The sequence below is a fragment of the Neomonachus schauinslandi genome, chromosome 7 (assembly GCF_002201575.2).
Source record: "Neomonachus schauinslandi chromosome 7, ASM220157v2, whole genome shotgun sequence".
Classification (NCBI taxonomy): Eukaryota; Metazoa; Chordata; class Mammalia; order Carnivora; family Phocidae; genus Neomonachus; species Neomonachus schauinslandi.
The window spans coordinates 90,996,129-91,020,744 of record NC_058409.1 but is presented as its reverse complement, the minus strand read 5'-3'; the positions used below and the strand labels follow the sequence as shown (position 1 = coordinate 91,020,744).

The following is a 24,616-nucleotide window of genomic DNA, read 5'->3' as shown; positions in this document are numbered from 1 at the left end:
AATTACTTAACCCATAACAATATATAGTGTAAATTCTTTTAGTTCACGGTTTTTTCAAAATGGTAAATATCCACTATGTTGCAAACACGTTTTAGATAGCTTGGGAGGAATAGAAACTGACTACGTGGAAGTGCCTGGTACGTGGTAGGTGCTCAGTACAAGGAAATTGAATCTGGGTATAGATAAAGTTAGAAACAATGGCAACTACAGTCATGGAACTTTAACATTGTTTGAAAAGAAAGTCTTTATTTATTAGTGGTTTTCACTTTTTGAAATAATTAAATGTATATTACAAGCATCAAGGGACGATTTGTGGTATATATTAACAGAGCTTCTATTTCTTGTTAAGAACCAGAGTTGCTCTTCTTCCCCAAAATACATTGAGCTCCTTCAGGGCATGGACTTTGCCTTTTTCATGTTTTCTAGCACCGATCTCCATATTGCTACATTGTAGGTGCTCAGTAAATATTTAGTGAATGAATGACACGTAAGTATGTTGCAACCAAGATGCCATCATCATGGTTCCTGGAATCAGCAGTTCCTTCCAGGTTCTTTCTGGGAGTAGCTTTGATCATTGACCTCTCCAAGACAAAACAAATCAAGTGGCTGACTACTTTCACAAGTGATCAGCTACACTTGGCCACTCTTGTGCTCAATTAATCGCTTGTTGCTCTCTGTTCAAAGTGTTATTACTTTATAGATGATCATTTGTTGAGTGTTGCTGAACACAGTTTTATTATTTGAAGCCTTGTCTCACAAACTAGGTTGACTGGAACGTAGCTGCCAGAGTTCCTGTATGTGTGGCTTTATAGTTTTCTATTGTGTATTCACTGTCATGGAAACAAAGAAAAAAGAGATGGTGCTTTTGTCAAAAGAAGCACAGATCCATGTATTAAATGAAAGAAGTAAAAATATTAGGTAATGAGAATTCTTCTCAAAGAAAAATTAGAGAAGAACTTCTTGTATCACTGATTTTTTTTTTTTTTTTGGTCAAAAATCAAATAGAAGAAACACCCGAGCAACCTGCTTGTGAAGCATGAGATGTAATTCTTGGACTGAAATATAAAGCATATTCTAATTGAATCCAACAAACTAAACTGAGTATGTTGTGTATGAACCATACCTGCACATTGGAGTGATTAGAAAAGGGGAAAGAAATTGGGTGTCACATTAATTGGTGTTTACTTTGAAATGCATTTTGGTTTCTAGTCAATTATTTGTACTTTGTATGAATTTAATTAGATGCTATGTGCCCCAGGTTGTATTTCAGATGAAAATGGGGGTTTTTTGGCAATAAACTGTTGTACCATTTTATCAAATTGCTCCTTGGCTACACTAGATGAAATGTTCACTTGTATAAAGAACAGAATTGAAAGCATTTCATCATCAGAATGATGGTATTTAATGTTGGCAATGTATTTCTATATTCTAAGAAATTATAAAAATTAATGCAAAAACTGTCTTCACAAGATAACATACATACAGAAGAAAATGGGTGGCCATCCATATGTGCACGCATGTTAGCCCTTCCAAGACTCACTTAAAGTTCCCAAGGTTATTTTTAAATTAACTTTGTCAATCTAATAAACTAAAGGAAAGATAATATTACCCAAGCCAGTAAATGGAGACCCTCCAGGGAGCTGTTCAGTATAAAATACTTGAATAAATAAAACCTTCTATTTTGTTTAATTTGAATAGAGGTGAATTCAGTTGACAAATATTGGAGAAGACCTACAACAATGCTCTTTGTTTTGTGGAGTACTGAATATTATTCATTGCAAATTAAGTTTTTACCAACCACAAACTTAGAATTACTCAGTGTCACTAAAATTGTTTTTCCTTGGTGTCCCTAACAGTTGCTTTTCTTGGCCTTTTTATGATTGCACCTTATCTTGAACTACTCAGATGAGAAGCATGTTGCTAGGATCTGAGTGAGCAGTGTTTTCCTCAGATACTCAGACTCTAAGAAAAAGCCCTATCTTGTAATGATCAAGGGAATGTTAATATTAAAATGTTATTTATAGACATTAAGAGATATTTTCTCTTTAGGGAGGAGCGTGCTATAATATTTACCTACCTTTGTGGCTTTTAATAGATAATTGGCACCTGAAGATATCCCTAGCTTAAATTTGAGGAATTTTAAAGAAAAGGTAAATGACTTGAATAAAAAGGGAAGAGTATTCTAGAAATAGCTACTAATGATAAAAGTAAAAATATACAGAGGAAGGAAACTTTCCTTTTCTCTATTAATAACAACTAACATTTGTTTATAAATTTATAGTCTGCAAACCACTCTCACATTATTCTGTTTGATCCTCACAACAGCCCACGTGAAATAGGTATTATTGCATTGCTTATCTGTTAGAAAGGTGAGGTTCAGAGAGACTACATGACTTGCCCAAGGTCAGTCATATAACCTGTAGCTCTGTAACCACACATTCACTTGTACTACACTATTACTTCTCCTTTTTATATTCTCAATCAATTAGGAAAGGTAACTCTTTCTTTTTTCTTTTTTATTTGAACTGTTGGGACTGAATGATTGATTTGAGGCTTGAGGGCAGTGAGAAGAAGGGAGAAGGGATTACTTTCCAAGCTTCTATCAAATAACCAGATAGATTCATGTTTATTATTTGCCCTACATAGGTATATAATGGTTCTCTGGTCAGTGAAAGTCAAATGTAGTTTTTTAAAATTTGTCCTCATGTCCTAATAATTGGCCAAAGCATAATTATCCTCATGGATAAAAAGAAACAGAGGTAGATGTCCCAGAAGGGTTTAGCAAGTGAGAAGCTTGGTCAGAAATAACTAATGTTCTGATAGGAAGACTACATCAATATATCACCGGTGTCCATGACTTGGCAGAGACTATCTGGAAAATAGACATGGGGGGCGGGGGGACTGGGCAATAAGGGGTAAAGAAGCAGCTGGAAATACTTAGAATCTATAATGAGATAATTAAGACTAATTAGCCGGCCCTGTAGGCAGAAAGCAGCCCATTAAGTTCAGATCCAGTTTTAATAACTTACCTGGTTTTGAGGGTAGAGAGTCCAGAGCACCTCAGGGAATGAGATGCTTCAGGGATGAAACGTTTAGGGTAGGTTTCCTAGAAAAGGAGTACAAGGGTCTGCAATGGGCAGTGTATTTTTCTTTTGAGAACTGTAATAAACATTCTGGTTCCCTAGGGAGAGGAATTAAAGGGAGCCTCAGTTTTCTCATCTATGAAATGGAGATGTCTAACGTAAAGAATTGTTATGTGCTTTAAATAAGATAAAGAGGTGTGAAAAGGCCTGGAACAATTCCTATCACGAAACAAGTACTCAGTATATATTAATTAAGACAGAAATATTTATTGGATGTACAATCAGGGGCACTGACTGACACCAGGACCTCAAAATGAGGCAAGTTCAGTACCTATAATGCAGTTACTCTGCCTTCAGCACTTGGGCTGTTATTTTCCTACAGAAGCGGGAGCTGATGACATTTCCTGACAGGTCCTACAATAGCCTGCCCTCCCTGAAGCCCCAGTCCTATCACAGTCAGCTACACCTCCTAGGCTGTGTAGGGAGAAACTGAAAGGAAAACTAAATTTGGGCCCCAGTTAGCTCTGGCTAGGCACCTTTCTCAAGACTTATTCTAATAGAACTGGAGACGTGCTATCCTAATGAAGCACTGGGGAACAGCAGATGATGTGGGCCTAGGCCTGCAAAAGTCACTGGCTCTTTTGATAGGACCCAATGATGCTTGGTTTTAAATAGATTATTTTCCTCACTCATCTGCCTCTGTATCTTCTTATTTATCTCCCCTCTTAATTCTCCGTAGTTTGGAACAGAGAGCTTCATAGCATTAGATGTGACCTTTACTAAGGTATTATTACTAATATTACTAATGTTACTAATATTAGTAATTAGTAATATTACTATTACTCCCATTACAAATTACTGCAAATTGAATGGCTCAAATATTACAGATTTGTTATTTTACAGTTCTGGAGGTCAGAAGCCCAAAATGGGGTCTCAGTGGGCTAAAATCAAGGTGTCAGCAAGGCAGCGTTCCTTTCTGGGGCTCTGCAGAAGAATCTGTTCCCTTGCCTTTTGCAGCTTAGATGCCACCTGCTTTCCTCGGCTCATGGCCCCCTTTCTCCAGCAACATCTGGTCAAAACCTTTTACTGCCATCTCCCTGGTTTTCCCCGTCTACTTTTCTCTAACACTTTCAAGGACCTTTGTGATTACCTTGGACCCATCTGGATAACCCAGAATAATCTTCTGTTTTGAAGATGATTAACAACCTCAATTCCCCTTTGCTTGTAACCTAACATATTCACAGATTCCAAGGATTAGGACATGAGCATCTTCGAGGGGCCGTTATTCAGCCTACCATACTAACCTGTCACTAATACCAAAGTATTTCACACAGTAGTTATCATATAATAAATCCTCAGTAACCGTTTATAAACCATAAATAATTATGATAATTATTTGTACTATTAACTTCTCCTTGACTACTGCCCCAAGTCCCCAGTAATCCAACCTCTATATGCATTTGAATTTGAGGAAATGAGAAGTTTCACTGTTCGGCATACTTTTAAAGGTGGAGAGAATTTTGTTGATGGTGGTTTTTTGTTGTTTGGGGTTGGGTTTTGTATTTTTATTTATTTATTTATTTATTGGGATTCACATGCCATAACATTCACCCTGTTAGACTATAAGTTCAGTGGTATTTAGTACATTCACAATATTCACAAGGCTGTACGACCATCACCATTATCTAATTCCAGAATATTTTCATCACCCCAGAAAGAAATCCTGTATCTTAAAGTAGTCATTCCTTATTTCCCCTGCCCCTGGCTCCTGGTAACCACTAACCTACTTCCTGTCTCTATGAATTTGCCCATTCTAGAAATTTCATATAAATGAACTCATGTAATATGTGGCCCTTGTGTCTGTCTTCTTTCACGTAGCATAATGTTTTCAAGGCTTATTCATAGTTTAGCATGTCTTGGTACTTGGTTCATTTTTATGGCTGACTAATATTCCATTGTATGACTATACCACATTTTGTTTGAACAGTTGGGTTTTCACCTTTTGGCTGTTAGGATAATGCTAAATTTGGGTGGGTATGATGGGTATGAACATCTGTATGTAAGTTTTTGTGTGAACATACCCTTTGAATTCTCTCAGGTGTATACCTAGGAGTACAATTGGTTAATCAAATAGCAATTCTGTGTTTAACTTTTTGATTAATTGCCAAACTGTTTTCTACAGTGGCTGCATCATATGATATTGGCTGCACCATTTTACATTCCCACCACTCAGGGTCTTAAATTATATAAAATAACAAATGAAGCGTCTTAAAAATAACATATCTGAGAGCCAATATACTAAAAAGGTTACTGTTAGTATTTTATTTTATTTTATTTTTTAAGATTTTATTTATTTATTTGACACAAGGGGTGGGAAGAGCAAGCACAAGCAGGGGGAGCAGCAGAGGGAGAGGGAGAGGCAGACTCCCCGCTGAGCAGGGAGCCCGATGTGGGACTCGATCCCAGGACCCTGGGATCATGACCTGAGCTGAACGCAGATGCTTAACCAACTGAGCCACCCAGGTGCCTCTCTGTTAGTATTTTAATGTGACTTCTCTGAAGGAAAAAAAAATTGAAACTCCTAAAATGAATAACTTTCTGTTGAATCAGATCCTCAGAAATCCAGTAGAGGGGATTAGATTTGGGTTTTACCGAAAAGCTGAAGAATTTATCATTTTTATTATGCATAACTGAGAACTTAAACAATGTTATGTTATTATTTTTCCTGATGCCAATGAAAATATTAGTCTGTAAATTGGCACTTCACCTTCAAATCATACTGGCTTCTGGGCTCTGGTCAGAAAAAAAATGAGCAGCTTCAATTATTATTCATAAAATGATCATATACATTTGGCGTATTAAATATATGACTGCATACTTGAATATGAAGTTGTAAAAGAGTGAACTTGTGTTTTTCTCCTTTCCTGTCGGAAGCAGTAATTGATACCTCTAAGAGTAATACAAATAAGGAAAAAAATCTCTAATAAATGTTGTATAGAGTTTGTTTGCATGACATAAACAAAAATGACCAGTTTTCCAACTTAGATAATACAACGTATCACTTTGCAATAAGAGAGGAACAGTGCTAACTGAAACATAAACATTTTTGTGGAAATAATGCACCAGTGTATCATATTTGCCTATCTTAAACTCAAATGATTGTTGAGGAATCCCTTTCTCCCTACCAGAACCGATGTGATTGTTCTGCACCCTCTTCTTTTTTTTTTTTTTAAGATTTTATTTATTTATTTGACAGAGAGAGAGATAGCGAGAGCAGTAACACAAGCAAGCAGAGGGAGAGGGAGACACAGGCTTCCCGCTGAGCAGGGAGCCCGATGTGGGGCTCGATCCCAGGACCCTGGGATCATGACCTGAGCTGAAGGCAGCCACTTAACCGACTGAGCCACCCAGCCACCCCTCTTCACCCTCTTCTAACTTCATGCAGCTCTAAACTCAAGATTCTGTAACCCTGACTTCAGTGCCTACCTCTGATACCGTCCACCCCTGTAAAGACAGGGGAAAGAACATGAGCTGGAGGTAAAGCCGATGGAATTGGGGATCCAAGTCCACTGACATTTACCAGCCCAGGGTTGTTGGGCAAACCATTTAACCCCTTTGAGCCTCTCTGTTCGCATGTAAAATGAAGGAAATCATCATACAACTCCATAGGATTGTTGAGACCGTTAATGATTTGCAGCAGTGCTTGGAACCTAGGAACAGCTACATTGGTGTCTGTTAAGTAAATCAAGTATTAAACTCATTGCCTTCACATAATAAGCACTCAGGAAATAACTACTGTTCTGTTATTCAGTCACTACACAACTATTTCTTGAATTCCAGACCCTATTCTAGGCACTGGGGATGTAGTCGTGATCAAAACAGATGAAGTTCCTGCATCAAGGAGCTTACATTCTATTAGGGAAGACCATGAATACATATGTGAATATACAGCGCGGTCACAGTAAGTCCCATAAGAAAAATAAAGTAGATTATGGGAGTGGAAAATGGGTGGGGGTCGGGGCGAGTTTTACAGTAATGTTTTAGGTAGAGAGGTCAGGGAAGGCCTCTCTGAGGATATGACATTAAAGTAGAATTGCTGTTCACATTCCTTTCTTTAGTATTTGCTCTTTGACTTCTCCCTGCACATGTTGGTGGCTTGTCTTCTGTGCCTTGATTTTCCCATACCTCAAACTTTGATTGAGGAAAGAGATGAGTCATGAAGTTTTTTGATCTCTAGCTCCGTGTATTAAGGGAAGGGTTGAATGGTAAAGTCCTGAATTTATCTTTGTTCTGATTAAATATCTTGGGAAAGCTTTGCTCCCAAAGGAAGGGTACTGGGGGACAACCTGGTGGTCACGCTTTGTTTGAACACCGTAATCACCTCTCTAGGTCCATATAAAGCTTAAAACAACAAAAATGTTAATGGCTCTCATTTATCCAAAACCAGAATGCTAACAAGTAGCAGAGCCAGGATTTGAGCTTAGAACCTTCAAAGCATCCACTCTTTCCTGTACCCTTATCTGCCTACAGTGATTGTTACCACTGTTCTCATGAATAATTCCATATTTAGAAGATACGTTATCTTAGGAGAGTAAGAATACATCATTTAAATATAATGTGTATATATATTATATATTTAAGGATTTGATAATGTCTACTTCAATTAGCTATTGTATTATTCATATCAGGTATTAAGAAAATAAGGGATTTTTTTAAATTCACCTTTATTTTCATTCAAATACAGTATTTCCCTAATACATGCCAGACACTGTTCTAGGTGCCAATACTATAATGCTAGCACCACCCTACTATTTATTGAGCATCTTCTATTTTTCATGTGTTAGAACATTAAATATTCACAAAGATAGGTATTTTTATCCTTATTTTGTAGATGAGAAAACTGAGACTCAGGGTAATTAGTGAATATCCGAAGTTAAGCAGTAAGGGGTGGAGCCAGACACTGGTTCTGTTTATTGCTGAGCTTTACCTGCCTACATCATTCTCCTTCACTGAGAAATGCAAAGATACAGTCTCAGCTCTCCAGAAGCACAGCCAAAGATACTATCAGTGTAGGCTGACAAATCTAATAATTTACATACACACATTATAAATTTTATTTTATTTAATCCCCACAGTAACCCTCATCAAATGGTGGTAGTGGTGGAATGATGTTAGGCATTATTATTACTCTTATTAGCTATATGCCTAAATATCTACAAATTCGAGGCAGACTGATCAATGTTACCTGTTGTCAAGAGTAGACAAAATGCTATGGCATCCCACAGGGAGAAGGGGGATTGCTTGTGGGGGGCCTTAGGGAGTACTTGCAGGCGAGCTTAGCTCAGATTGGGAGAGCTGCTGTTTCACCTGGGCTTGGAAAAGGAAGACCTTCTGTAAAGGTCTCTAATGTTATCACCAGCTGACAGAGGATGTAGCTAAGAGGAATAGCTTGGTCGCATAGCCAATTGACAGAGCAGGGATTATAATCTGGTCTGCTTTACCCTTCACTTAGAGATCTGACCCTTGTTCAGAACAGCATACCAGGAAAGTCTCATTGACCTTTTGATATCTCTTTGTGAACAAAGCTAAGTCCTTGATTCTTTTGGACTCTGGAAATAAAGTGCATAAGGTTAAAGGGGAAAGAGAAGTAACAAAAGATGAGGGTCAGCCAGATCAGCCACTCCATAAGAGGCTAAAGATCCTGATTGTGCCATTGACCTTCTGTGTTATCTGTAGAATGATGTACAGACCAGTGTTTCTCAAATATTTGCATACATCTGAATCACCTGAAGGGCTTCTTAAAACAAATTTCTAGACCCACACCCCCAGGGTCTCTGATTCAGTAGCTCTGGGATGGAACCCAGGAATTTACACCTGGTAAGTTCCCAAGTGATGCTGATGCTGCTGTGTCAAGGACCAAACTTGAGAATCACTGATCTCTTCTCTGAGATCTTGTTTCCTCTCTAATGTTCTATTTAAAAAGTGATAGCATCGAAATCAGGAGGTCTGGACCATATAGGGTCACTTCCTAAGTATGCTACTTTGAGCAGGTCACCTAACCTTTCTCTGCCTGTTTCTTCATCAGTAAAGTGGGGGGCTCACAATTCCTGTGGCATTGGATGAAGGAAAGAATCACCTCTCTCATTTAAAAGAAACACCTTGGGGCGCCTGGGTGTCTCAGTCGGTTAAAGCGTCTGCCTTCAGCTCAGGTCATGATCCCAGGGTCCTGGGATCAAGCCCCACATCAGGCTTCATCCTTTTAAAAAAATTAAAGAAAAGAAACCCCTTGGGACGCCTGGGTGGCTCAGTTGGTTGAGCATCCAACTCTTGATTTCAGCTCCGCTCATGATCTTGGGGTTATGAGATGGAGCACCGCATCGGGATCCACATGCTCAGTGTGGAGTCTGCTTGAGATTCTCTCCCTCTCCCTCTGCCCCTCCCCCTGCTCACTCTATAAATAAATAAACAAACAAGCAAACAAATAAATAAAATCTTTAAAAAAAAAAGAAATCCCTTATGAAAAGAATACTATATAACTTGTCAGTTGTGTAGCCAGGATACGGAAGCAACCTAAGTGTCTATGGATAAGGAAGATGTGTACGTGCGCGTGCGCACGCGCACACACACACACACAATGAAATATTACATAGCCGTAAAAAAGAGTGAGATCTTGCCATTTGCGACATGAATGGACTTAGAGGTATTATGCTAAGTGAAATAAGTCAGACAGAGAAAAACAATACCATATGATTTTACTCAGGTGGAATGTAAAAAAAATGAATAAACCAAAAGCAGGATCAGACTATAAATACCAAGAACAAACTGATGGTTGCCAGAGGGAAGGGAGGTGAGGGGATGGGCAAAACGGGTGAAGGGGAGTGGGAGATACAGGCTTTCAGTTATGGAGTGAGTGAGTCAGGGGAATAAAAGGCACAGCATAGGGAGTGTAGTCAATGATACTGTAATGGCATTGTGTGGTGACGGATTGTAGCTACAGTTGTGGGGAGCAGAGCATAACTATAGAGAAGTTGAATCACTGTGTTGTATACCTGAAACTAATGATAACATTGTCAACTAAAATATAAATTTTTAATAAAAAATAAATTGCGATTTGTGCATATCCATGTTTGAAGTGAAGATTCTGTTTTGATAGAATCCTTAAGGAAACTGCAGTCTACATTTCAAGGGAAAAAACAATAGAAAATGACTTGTTTCTATAAAGAAAAGGAAGCTTGGTGCAAGAGGAAGTGTACCCATGGAGAATGTACTTAAAATCCAAATGACCCATGAGGGACCCCCATCTTATTTGGCAGATAAAAGCTTCTCTGCTATCTATTTAACAAATTAATAAAAGAGAACATAAATAAAGGGGAATAATAACTTAGAGCTTTCTGGGCACCTGAGTCTTTGAGCCCTTTAGGGCCTTGGCACCTAAAGAGAAGGGGAAAAAAGGATCCCTGTCTCTGAGGCTTTGAAAGTGGCTTTCCTTGAGGCATTGGGGAAGCTCTGGGGGCACTAAGAACTGAAGGGCTGAGATGCCTGGGGCATGAGTCTGTTTGATCCAATAAAGAGCCAGAAAAAAAAAAATGGCTGGTAAGTAATTTTGCTATTTCATTTGGTGCAAAAGAGAAGGCAAAACACAAGAATATTCAATGAGCCAAACAAAGTACAAAATACAGCATGAGTGTGAATGGAGACTGACCCTTTCCCAGGGACATTTCTAAGCCTGAATGAAGCACTCACTGCCTAGGCTAATGTACAATAGCATGCATTTTAAACCATGGTGACCCTTTTGTTTTTCTGATAGGCGAAGATGAAGACGAATTTGAGAATTTCATGCTGCCTCTTACAGTCTCTTTTGAAACAGTATTACAAATATTCAACAACAACTTTAAACAAGAAGATGTGAAGGTGGGTTTGTTCCTAAATGTGACGAAAGATGCTTTTGCTCATGCTGGGATATCTAGATCCACAAAAAGGTTTCTGCATCTTTGTACGTGCTCTGCGCCTCATCAGTCTTGCTTCCTCAATTGCATGTGTCTTTGAGTTGTACTTTTCGTGTAAGTACTTCTTTAGTTTCTTGTACAAATTGACTTTGAGGTCAGCGAGTGATTTGGGGCAGTTTATGATTAGATGATTTGTCTCTTGTGGCAGTATCTTTAAAAGAACACTTCTCATGGGTACACCACTTAAAGCATCTCTCTTCCCTCATCTACCCTGCACTGTGTGCCTCAATATATTTATATGGAGGAATGCACACATACTCATGCTAAAACACTACATCTCTAAATATTTTTTTAAACAAGAATTTATATAAATCAAGACATTATTAAATGGCTAGGCATATATGTATAAATAGGAGCTGGTCTTGAAGTATTGCATTCTTAAACTGAACAAAGTGATTAGGATAACTGATAGCTAAATAAGGTTTTTATGTGCCTGTGGGAGCCGTATTAGGATTGATTTGACAAGTCAGTTCAGCTGTGGCAACAGTCATAATATCTAAGACAACATTATGTTTTATTAGTAAAATCCTTAAGTGTAGCAAGCTGTTTGTGACAAAACAGTCCCATATTTTAATGTGGGGGGTGAGGAACACAAGATCTGCAAAATAGGAATAGCATCTTCTGAAATCATAATGTATCTGGGCTATATTAAATAGATTGACACTGATTATTATTTTTAAAAGACTAATAAATGTACTCTAGAGGATGCAGGCACCTTTGTTAGTGATGCTCAAGTCATATTTTATTGTTATTTGGAATAAGTCGAAAACATTAACCATCATTTTCCATGGCCTCTCCTCTCTCTAAAATATATATATGCATGCAGTAAGAAGCCAGATAGTAAAACAGTGGCCTTTGATGATTATTTTAGGGAAATTCTTCTACCAGAAAATAATTAGCCAAATGCGATACCTTTTGAAATAGTTTTTGAAATTAATGTTTATCAACATGCAATAGTCATAGAATTTTAAAACCAAAAAGGATCTTAGAGATTTTCTTTGTGTTCATCATCTTGTGAAAACTCTTCACCAGAGTTTCTACTCAGGTTAGCTGTATTTTTTAGATGTCTTCCAAATATTTTGAAGGACCAACAAAAGCTTTGCAGCTTTAAGGTGGCTCTCCATGCCCTTTATATCTGAAAGAAGCAGTGAGGTTGAAAAACACCATCTTGATAAAAATTACATTTGTCTCATTTGAAGATTTCATTATACTCCAAGCCCATTTTGATGTAATCCCATCTAGTTTGATAGAAACCATCTTCCTAGAGTCATTTTTAATGGAGTTCCAGTGATATATCCCTAAACCAGCAAGTTCTTAACGACCCTGGAAAGTGACTGCTTGATTACACTTTAACGGTATTTGCAAATAAAATCACAAGTAATTAAGGGGAAATCTCCAGGCTTTTGAGCAAGTTTGATGCATGATAACTGCCTGATTCAGCTTCATCTAGAGTAATGCTGTGTAGGCAACAGCTACTGAGATCAATAGCAACGTAATGATAGTGGCAGAATTAAGTGAGTAACCTGAGAACTGTGCCTCAGAATGCATGCAGCTGCCGCGAACCAAGGCCACACAGTGCACTCCGTGCTTCCGTCCTAAATGTTCATCAAAAGACGCCCTGCAGGAAAATGGAGTTAGATGCTCTTTATTGCTGATCGTGTCTCTTGCCACATTTATCAGGGAAATTGGATTAGCAGTTGGCAGCTGCAGGTAGACAAGATTCTGCAGTGATTAAATATGCAGCTTGGCTGCATTTGTTGTGACAGACCTTTAGTAAATTCTACTGTAAGCACCATCTGTCTAATTTGTATAAAGAAAACTTGGTGCTTTAAGCTACCGATAAAGAACTAAATCTGTTGCTTTATCATAAACAAAACTTTTGCACTAAATGCTTTTAAATGTAATTTATTAGGTTAAGGCTATTTTTCTATCATGATGAATAAATAATACATGCAAAAGTGCTTTCAGGTACTTCATTTTGCAAGTACTAGAGATAAAAACAGTTCTGTTTTGTTCTTCAATAAAGTATTTAGTATTCCAATCCACAGGAGGTGATGCTGTTAAAATATCTCTATGAAAATGCCGCAGGACTGCCAAATTCATTTAATTTGCAACCCTTACCAGCATTTTCTAGCTCCCTATTTATAGATATTTTTCAAATGCGGGTTTTAGGATGAACATAAGCATCAAGGACCTATGTTGCCAAATTGAAATATGGTTGTGAGGGAAGGAAATGCTGCAAAGCTCTTAAATTTATAGCTTTGTTTTCTTAACTTAGTCCCAATAAAATTGAAGAGAACATTGAATTTTTGTCTTGGGTTTTTCTCTTCATAGTAAAGGGAAAAAGAAAGAAAATGCTGTGACAAATCCTGGCTCCAAAGCATTAGTTCAAAATATATGTGTTCCCCCTATAATTGTATCCACAGTAAAATATAGTCCACACTCCCTTGACTCATGCATCATTTTTGATTTGGCCATGACGTCATCGAGTTTAAGGAAAATGAATGAAAACTTCTCGGAGGAAGAGGAGCAGTTAAATAGGAACCTGCTATCTTTAGTCCCTTCGTAAAAACTCCACAATGTTAAATTATTTAAAATCCTTGATTTTCAGCATGCGCACATTAAAAGTTTTCGCACTAAGTGCCAAATGTTGCAAACAGCACTTTAACAGAATGATTTTGCTTTGATCCCTGTAGCAGTTCCTGAATAATTTATCACAGGTTATTGCCTTAATTCTGGAGAGGGATAGAGCAATAAAGGCAGATGAAAACACTCCAGTTGAAACACCTTGGGGCCTGCTCATTCCTCTGACACGGCTCTTTTGTTGGAACTATTTAGAGGTTATTAAGATGTGTCTCCAGAATTAAGAGTATGCTGTAAGGATGAAGACAGCCATCTTAATTCTAAAGACAAAGCACAATGACCCTTCACCTTCTTTTTCTTTGTTGTTATTATATAGTGGAATTATGAGGATAATATTATAGCTGCCCCCAGTAGTGCCACTACAATAAAGGGTCTGTCAGACTCGCCATTAGAAACCCTGTTTGGGGGGTCAGGGTGGAAGGAGCCGCGTCTCGGCTGTTTCCCGGCCCATTTGTCTCACGCTTTGGCACACAGACAACTGTTCACCATGCAGCGTGCTGAAGCACTGAGCGGTTTCTCCTAGAACTATCCAGAAGGCATCCCTAAGATCAGATACCCCAGACCTACCCGGCTCCCCAAACCAGCCTCACATAGGACAGTCATAGGATCATAGATCAGTCAAGTGTGGACCAACTACAGGAGAAGGGCAACTTTTGAAATAAACCCCTTTGTACTATTTTAAATGAGATGGTGAACCGTGGCTCCCCCTTCCCTAAATTTTGGTCAGACCGCCTCTTGTTCTCTGAGATTGCTTAGTAGTCCAGTTGAACTTCTAGGTAACAGTCGGCCTGTCTCATGGCAGAGCTGGGTACGTTTTGGCTACCAAGAAAGTACTCCCTCAGTGCTGAGTATCTGTATAGACTGTTACAGTACTCTTGCTGCCGTAAGATACGAGATATTGTCTGAGCATAAGAAATCTATTTCTGGGGCGCCTGGGTGGCTCAGATGGTTAAGCGTCTGCCTTCGGCTCAGGTCATGATCCCGGAGTCCTGGGATCGAGTCCCGCATCGGGCTCCCCGCGCTGCGGGAGGTCTGCTTCTCCCTCTACCTCTCTCTCTCTCTCTCATGAACGGATAAATAAAATCTTTTATAAAAAAAAAAAAAAAAGAAGAAAGAAATCTATGTCTTATTCACGTGAACACTGCATTTTCCTGTCCAGTCGAATCTATTGAAAAGATACAGTTAGCTCTTACATTGTTATATGCTTCCTCTGCTCTGTAGTAACATTTTCTAAAAGTAAACATTGATATGATTTCATAGATGCGAGTCACTTAGAGCACTTTTATTAACTTGGCATCTTTTAAAGAAAAAAAATTTGTGATAGAGTAAATGTTAGCCTTTTTGTGTAATGAAGATGGTCTAAAGATATTTTAAGAGCCCTTTGCACTAGGCATGAAGAAAGTGAAACTCCTGGTTCCTGTTGACCAGTTTAGAGCCGAATGTGGGTGCCTTATGTATATGTGAAAACTTAATGTTATTTGAAAGCATAACCTGTAACCTGTACATATTGTATATATTTTTATTATACATAATAAAAATAGAAATGCCCACTATCATAGAAAGACTGCAGAGCTACGTACTCAGAATAGGATTGTTCCAAGAAGGCTTCTGAGAAGACGTATTTTGTTCTGGAGGCTGTGAGAAACGTGGAAATCTACAAAAGAGGGGAACAGGTTCCAGGTGGTGAAAATAGGTTACATAAAAGGCAAAACGGCTTTTTTTTAAAAAAAATAGCAAGTCACATGAGAGAACTGTAAGGAGGTGAGCCGATTCTAGACTAACAAGGACTAGTGAGATTATGAGAGGAAAAAGAATGAGTCATTTAAAGAAACAGAAATTCAGGGTTTACAGACTCAGAAATTCGGATTACCATCACTTTAGAAACAGTTAGGTGGTTAGAAACTAAATATTTTATAAACGATGACTTCTGGTTATATCGAGTCACCTTTTAGGTACAAGGTTGGGGGATGATCAGAAATTGCAGGTACTTCTGACAGATAAACGGTTATTGTACTTTGAGATGTTATTTAGCCATTAAGATGAGGCTTACGATTCACTTCCAAGTCCTTGATGATCATTTAAAGGCCTTCCTATAAAGAGGTTTTCATTTCTTACCAATGTGTGAGGAAAAAGAAAATCTGGTAAAAAGAAAACTTCAGAGCCATTTCCTGGCAGAATCTTTCTACTGAAACAGTATCTTCAGAAATCACAGTTGCATATCTCAATTATCCCACCCCCTTGTTTTGCAATTATGTTTATTTGTGCTCTTTGTTCTGACATTCTAGCATCTGTTCCTGGGTTTTCTTTTTCTCTTCCCAAGCATCATCCTAAGGACAGCTTAATTAAGAGTCCGGGGTACAAGTCAGATCTCTTTTATTTAAGAGTCAAGTAGTTTTTTTCTGTCTCTCTGAAACTAAATATTTATGGAACATTCAGTACGTGTCAGGCTCTTGTTAGGCATATTTACATAAATTTATTAAATTCATTCCTCACAATGCCTCTGTGAAAGAGGCAATAGTAGCCCCTTTTATAGATGAGAAAACTGAGACTGTGAGTTGTTGCCTTGCCTTAAGTCTTACAGCCAAGCAACAGAGCTGGGACTCAAATTCAAGTCTTCTAATAACCAGTACAGATCTTTTTTCCTTACACCTTTTCCTTTTCCTTGCTTGGGGATTGTGAGTGCCCTTCTCGGAATGTCATGGTAGCGATAGGTCACCTGGCCAGTTTTATTTTGTCCTTGGTGACTAGAGATATTCTTTCGGGATCTTTAAATGCCAGTGTGCTTCCAGGATAGACTCTAGGTTGCATAGTGGACTGACTGCATGCAAGCTGGTATGGTTTAAGATTTGCTATTATTAAATAACGTCTAGACCCTGTGCATCTCTGTTCTGTGGAATTACCAATCCTCTTCTCCCCCACCCCTTTTTTTTTCTAATTTGGCATTATTCAGAAACAAAGTATATTAAGAATCCAAATGTTCCTAAACTACTGGAATCATGACTTAGCTCAATTTATAAGAAGCAAAGTCGAGTTGGTCAGCAGATTTGATGGTCTGCTTGTTTAAAAGGGTCTACGGTTTTCTATAGAAAGGGATCTGAGCGAGACATTTTAGCTAATGAATCAAAATCAGATATGTGGTCATTATTGCCTGATTATTACTCCATCTGCTCTGTGCTAACGTGAAAATCAATTACTGTGTCTCTTTCCCACTGACAGCGTATGTTGATCGGGCTGGCAAGAGATCTTCGAGGGATTGCCTTTGCACTGAACACAAAGAGCAGCTACACCATGCTGTTTGACTGGATGTATCCTTATTACAGTGTGACAATACCAGCTCCGTGCACAGAGGGGTGCCAGGCCCCTCGCTTTCGTTTAATAGTATGGCACAGTAGGGAAGAGGAAACAAAGCTAAATGAACTAATGTGTAATCAGCTAAAAATTACAGCACAGTGGCAGCAGTGCAGATAACTGAGCACAGCATTTGGAGACCCAGCTCAGAGAGGTCACTTTTTGGTGCCATTAAATATTGACAACTTAAAAATCACATACCCAAATGATTGTTTATGTAGGGGTTGCAGGGATAATCAGGCTAACATCTTTAACTCAGGATCAATGCATCTTACCATTTGGCATTTTTCGAGGGGATTTGAATTTCTACTCCATCTCAATTAGCAGGGTACTTTATCTCTCAGAGGCTTAATTTGTCATGCTACAGTTTTTCGCCATCATGAGAATATCAGTGGACATGAAAAAGGGGAAATAAATGGTCAGGATTTTTCATTTGGTATAAAATCTGAATTTTCCTTTGCCAAGGCTTAGTACAGAGAACAACATCAATAAACAAAGAAACAAACAAACATTTCCCACAGAAATACCTCTTCACGTAAGAGTGAGATGAGCATGGACTTTGGTGTCAGACCAGGTTTGAAATCCAGCACCCCACTTGCCGTGTAAACCTTGGCAAGTCATTTCACCTCTCTGAGTCTTGGTTTTCTCATCTAGAAAAGGAGACATCCAGTATCATAGCTCACTGTGACCCTTAAAATAGGTAACACACTTTGTATAATGTCTGGAACGTATCTGGGAGTCATAAACAGTTGCTATTAATACTGTTTTAATAATATTGTATGAATCCTCCTTGATCCTAACAGGAAGTGACAATTTACACAAGTCGTATAGGTGTAATATGTTTTCATGTCTTTATACATAAAACCATCAAAACACCTAAAAAGAATTCGATAGCCTTAATAAAGCTGTTTTATTTTTTAAGTTACTCTCTTTCTCAGTTGGCTCTTGAAGTCCTTCTTATCCAAACTTCCTTCATAAATTAAGCTGCAAAAGAAACTTCTTAAAGGCAGTCTTTCCCTATGGATGCCACAGTTAGGCCAAAAACATAGCTAACAAGGGGTCTGGGCATGTTTTAGGGCGAACTCTACGCATTAAAAAAAAAATTTTTAACATTAATTTGAATACTGACTTACATTTTTAGTTACTATTAAAACCTACTTCATCAGATATATGTGTCCATAGAAGGGTTAGAGATAAGAATTTTCCATGTCATTGAAGAACCATGTCTTTATATCAGCATACAAAGTACATGTACAGAGACTGTAGTTTTTAACATGGAAAGTCCTAAAAGTCTTTTAACTATGAAGAATAAACTGAAATTACATACGACCTTTTATTTATCTAAACATAAATGGAAGCTCACAAAGTAAAAACTTTCATTTATTTGAAAAATCATAAAAACCTAGTTTTGGCACTTTAAAATTGATGGTGATCTTGAAACCAAGCTGTAACTCCAGGCCTAGTCCAGCAATTAATGTTTCATGTTTCCCTCCTCAACAGTTCCAACCAAGAATCAAGTCCAGAACCTTTCCCCTCAGTGTCAAAGAATACAAATATCTGCCATAATTGATACTGCCTAAAATTCATAGAACATATTATAATTGAAGTTTTTAATTAAGTCTGTTTTCCATTTCCTCCCTAAGCTTCGTCTTTTGGGCACCTAGCTAAAATGAAACTTTTGTCCAGCAGATGGCAGACAATAGCGACAATAGCAAATGGAAGGCCTTGGGACTCAATGTTTTGTTTTGAACTGGAAACTATTGTCTCCTCCATGTGACCATAGATGTTGATGTTATTAGGGTCAGTGGTGGAGGGCGAAGTGTTAGTTATGCAGGAAGCTATGTTAGATTGCCAAACAGGATGGCTTGGTACCGGCTTTGCTTATAATAATTGAGTTTCAGTAGCAAATCAGCTTCCTTGGGAAAAGGCCAAAGGCTTTTCATAATTGTATTGACAACAAAATGAATATGATAAATGGTGTTCATTCAGTTGAGACAAGATTTATAGTTTTCCTTTGGGCAAGGGATGAAGAGCAAATATTTATAATAATAGTAAAATTTGTTTAAAAGTTACATTATTTGATAATTCAAAAAGCTTTATTAAAATATTTTGAAATACTTTAAGCAGTTTCAGGTGATAAGGTATAGATTCTTTTCAAAGTATTCTAGTAAAGTAAAAATGAATAAGTATATGGTAAAAAAAACAACAACAACAACAAACATGGATATGAAAGTCATTTATTCTTCCTGAAATATTGATATGTCAAACCGTCAGTGATGATTCCCACATTACTGCTGGGGAAAGTTTATTTTTGCCTTTTATCCACACAAATGTGTGTTCTTTAATTTGTTATACAGTCCTTAGCATGCAGAAGAAATGTCCTATAAGAGCATATGTCATCTTAAAGTCAAAATGCATTATATTTATGACGATTATTTGATAAAATGCTATTTTAGTGGTTAGCTATTTAATTCAAAAACATTTCTGTAAACACTGACTGCATTAACTGCTACACGAACTGCATTGCTTATCACTGTCCTTCCAAAACCAAATTGCCTGCAACTACATAGCAAACATGTTGATAAATTGTTCTGCTCTTGGAGAATTGAAGAATCGTTGATACACTTCTTTGCCCCTATAGTGAGAACATGACAATATAAAAGCACCTTACCTTGTAGTGCATTTAGTCACCTTGTTTAGACTTTTCCCAGATCATACTTAGACTGCTGAGTGTCAAAAATCCAGACGGCAATTGGAAAAAAAAGAAAAGAAAAAGGAAAGTGTATGATCGTCATAACCTGATCTCTAAGTCCACTGGTTTTCAGTCAGGTCATGGGTGCTGTTTATTAGTATGCATAAACACATCATACAAAGACAAGACCACGTGGAGGTATATAGAAGGGCGCAAACCTCAGAATAAAATAGTCACGGATTCCAGTCCTGGCTTCACCACTTAACCTGTGGGGCCTTGGGGAACTTCCTTACTGTCTCAGAATCAGTTTTCTCTTCCACAAAACAGGGTTAATCATACCTGTCTCACAGGTATAGTGTAAAAAGTGAGTGAACTGACATCTATAAAGGGCCCACTATAATGTCTGGCACAAAGTAAATACTCCACCACTGTTGTTAGTTCCTCTCCCTGATATGGGATGAGACAAACGAATCCCATTTGCTCACTTATTCAGCAAATTTGGCTAAGGACTGTGCTAGGTTTCATGAGGGATGTAGATTACTTAGACTCAAATCCTATCCCAAAATGAGCTTGTAATTAAATAGAGTCTGTTAGATACCTACATAAATGACTGTAATAAAATATAGAAGGTGATGAGTGCCATAACAACAGATACAAATAGAGTGATTGCATTTAGCTGGGGAATCAGAAAGGGCTCTGTCAAAGTGCAGATATTTCCCTGGATCTTACAAAACAAGTAGTAAAGTAAACCTGAAAAATCACTGTTCAGCAAGCATTGTTCTAAGTACTATGTGTCAGGCCTGAGGAATGAATAAAAGGATTGCTTTTTACCAGAATGAATAAGATGGACGGCTCTTTAGAAGCTCACAATCTAGTGGATATAACATACTAATATTCACTAGTATAACATACTAATGAACAGTCAATGTGTTGTCACAAAGATGTATGCAAAGGGCCATATGAACATGTAAGAGGAAGAGATTGGCATTTTGGGCCAAAAAATAAAAATAAAAAAAAGTAGGCTTCCCAGGGAAGTGAAAGTTGGGCAAAGTGTTGAAAGTTGAATAGGCATTTGCTAGACAGGAGAGAAAGGAGAGACTTCCAGCAGCATTTGGCTTCGTGGACAAAGGTACACCTGTTTTGCATTCGTGGAGTACCTTTAAAATAAGCTGTGAACTGGCAGGCTGTTTCTCTTCTGGAATCACATCCTCACACCCCTATCTCCTAACAGTTTTAAGAAAAACTCCTTTATTGCCTTCTAGGATATTACTGTGCTTCCCCTACTCGGAGATCCCAGGGGGAGAGAATTACGTTTCTACTCATTTCTGTTTTCTTGGGGCCCAGCACATAGTAAGTTAAACTAACTCTGCGGTGGGTGGATGGATGGGTGGTGGTTGTCAAGAAGGAAACCCCGTACTTCTCATTTTGTTGTATTTGGCATCTGATTAACGCAATGTCACATCATTAATGCTTATGATCTTTCACTTATCTGATGGAGACGTTAGGAATTAATCAAGAAGGTTTAGGTGAAAGCAATAGGTCTGTGCCTCTTCTACCTAAGGGCTCCCACTGTCTTCCTGCTTTCCATATATACGTAGTCCTCACAGGCCCTGGAAAATTAAACTCTGAGAGAAGGTTCTGCTTCTCACCCTGTAATCTGAGTCCGGCACTCTTGCTCTGAAGCCCTTTTCACCTCCCTGCTCGGTAGGCCTCTACTCTGCTTCCCAGTAATCACTCATTTTCTCTGTGGCAGTCACCTCTGTCAGAAGCATATTAGAATTGGCCCCACTCTCATTCCACACAGAAAAGGGAGCATCCCCTCATATCCCCCGGCTTTCTCCCATGGTGCATGCAGTGTGCTCTGAAAAATAGGATGGGCCTGATGCCTTTAGAATGCCTGGCAAAGAGGCTTGCGTGGGCCTAGGGTACTCTGAGATTCCGAGACTTGGGTCTTTGCCGTTTCCTGACAAGCCTTTCCAATGCTTTTCCACCAGTGATCACCAAGTTCGTGCTCAGGGGATCTCTTGGTGGAATCCTTTCTCACCTGTGCTCCTCTGGCACTGCTTCTGAATTTTGGTACCCAGAGCATCTCTACTAGATGTCAGCCACTCACACTTGAGGATGAATTCCCCAAGAATAAAAGCCACGCCTTACTTGTCTCTGGATCCCTCGCCCCTAGTGCGGTAAATAGCACATAGTATCTATGATCTGTTGAAAATAGCATATTTCCAGGCGCCTGGGTGGCTCAGTTGGTTAAGCGACTGCCTTCGGCTCAGGTCATGATCCTGGAGTCCCGGGATCGAGTCCCGCATCGGGCTCCCTGCTCAGCGGGGGGGGTCTGCTTCTCCCTCTGACCCTCCTCCCTCTCATGCTCTCTGTCTCTCATTCTCTCTCTCTCAAATGAATAAATAAAATCTTAAAAAAAAAAAAGAAAATAGCATATTTCCTACTACATGGAAAAAACAGTAAGTTATCTGACAATAGCCAAGATAGAATTAATAATTAAGTTCATTGATTTCATTTTTTTTCCTTTTTATCCAACTGAAACCTTATGTATACACACTTCTTATCTCCCTTCTCCACCTTATTATCCTTTGTAGTACTTTCTAACATAACATATATGTCTTTTATTTATTTTCTGTCTTTTCTTATTAGAATATAAATTCCATGAGGGCAGGAATTTTTCAGTGTTTGGTTCACTGGTGTCTCCAGAGAGTCTAAAACAATGAATAGATAGTTCTACAATAGGCCTTCAGTAAATACTTGTTAAGTAAATTCTTTCAACATATACAAATACAATATATACAAATACAGAGACTTAACATTGTATATCTGGGGAGACAAAGTATTGCCTTTTGCAATTTTAGGGAGCTTGCCACTCCTAAGGGATTAGAAGGCTTATTTTCATTGGAAGAAATAAATAGATCTAATCGAATACGCTATACCTCATTTTAAGGTTGACAAGTTTACAGCAACAAATATTTATTGGAATCAACTTTGCGCCAGGTCCATGTGTACAGCAAGTGCCTAGGTCCTGCCCTCAAGAAGTGTATAATAGAATAGGAGAGATAAGGAGATACGAAAGCACTAGCTAGCACAGGGTACCGTAGCCATACATAGGAAACATACCTAACCAAGTCTTAGGGGAGGGGGAGGCCAGGGAGGCTTCTGAGGGACAAATAGCAATAGCGGGGGGCATGGTAGGGAAGCACAGTCTGCCCTTTAGAAACTCACTTTCTAATGGGGCAGGCAGATAACACAAGCAAGCAACCCTAGTAGAATCTGTTGTTAAGAGATACGGGGTCAGAGTGCTCATTGAACGTAGATGAGGAAGAGATCGACGCCTTTTGGCAAAAGAGAGAAAGTTTCACCATCCCAGGGGAAGTGAACTTGAGCTGGGTTGAAAGAGGAATGGGTTAAAGCAGAAGAAGCCGAATGTAGAGGAATGGAGACAAGAGAGTTGGCATCTGTGGATTTGCAGAGAATTAAGAACAGCTGAACCATGGATAGGGCAGGAGTACAAAGAGATGAATCTGGAGGTATGCAGGACTGGGTCTTAAAGATCCTTGTATGCTATCCTAAGGAATATGAAATATATTCTAAGAACAGGGGAAAAACTTGTGATCTTTTTCACCATGGAGATCTCTACCCATACCACACAGGGAAGGAATGCCATTAAGTGATTCAGTTCAGCACTTTCATTGAAACAAAAAGACAAGTACATTGGAAAACATCAGAAAGAGAGAGACCTAGAGAATAGGAAAAGAAAAAGGAAAGGAAGGAGTGGCACAGCAAGAGTTTTTTTTCTGCTGCAGTTTTAGGCCTTAATTTTCTATTTATGTGTCCATTTGTCAAGGAGGAGGTCACTTACGGCTTAAAGGGCCAGTGGCAGTGAGGCAGGTTTTCCAGGTTCTGATGGTCTCCGCCATTGACTTATCAGAGGCATACACTTCTTACTATTGATGAGGACGTGTGAGAATTTCTCCTTGGGTGTACATGGGACTACCTTTTAGCTGACCCTGAGTATATTAAAAGTTACCCGAAGCTTTTCTTCAAGCTAACATCTCCAGTGTTCCCTGGATCAACTGCAGTGGGACCAAGCAGAGCAAGTCAACAACTTAAAAAAACAAAAAGAGTATAGGTAGTTTCTAAGATGAAAGATAGATGTATGGGGGTTATTATTACTATCTCCCTCTACTTTTATGTATTTTCAAAATTTCATAATAAACAACATTTTTTTCTTAAGTAGTTTAATGCCCAAGAAACTGGTATTAACAATTCAAATATATCTTTATCCTCATTAAATTTCTCTTCCTTTCCTACAGTATTAAGCACAATTCTTCAAATGTGTTACTTACATGATACTTGTGGGGTGTGTCTTTTATTTATAGTGTGTACCAAGAATGAAGTAACATAATGTATGGGATATGTTACAAAGAAGAGCAAATCATTTACAGTCCCCCCAGAAATGTACAGCTGTGCAGGTTAGGGAGAGCAATTTATAAAATTGCCATTGTATACTAAACATAGAGCAAATGTGGATTCCTTTTTTGCTTTTTAAGTGCCACTAATTTTCAGGAACAGTATTTCTTTTGACCCTTAAGTTCTTTAACAGGCTTTTTAAAAGGTACCCCACATATCTTCCCATTCTTCAGAGGACGATCGAGCGGTGGTATGGAGAGCCAGCATGTACCACTCCCATCTTAAAACTTATGGCAGAACTGATGCAAAATAGGTAAGAAGTGCACTGGGGGAGAAAAAAAAAATCGCTATTTGGCAGCATCTCCAGAGGTCAGATTTTCCTGCCTGCTATGTGTATATTTAAGGCTTAGCAAGAACTCAGG

At 38.5% G+C, this 24,616-nt stretch overlaps 1 protein-coding gene across 1 annotated transcript in view; it reads left to right on the top strand.

The window, feature by feature from the left end:
- Window positions 1-24,616, top strand: part of RANBP17 (RAN binding protein 17) — a 323,969-nt gene that overhangs the window by 242,091 nt on the left and 57,262 nt on the right. Inside the window, exons 19-21 of the mRNA XM_021698279.1 lie at window positions 10,891-10,994; window positions 16,949-17,037; window positions 24,400-24,507. Of these exons, the coding sequence (XP_021553954.1) occupies window positions 10,891-10,994; window positions 16,949-17,037; window positions 24,400-24,507 (301 nt within the window). The remainder of the gene's footprint in view (window positions 1-10,890; window positions 10,995-16,948; window positions 17,038-24,399; window positions 24,508-24,616) is intronic.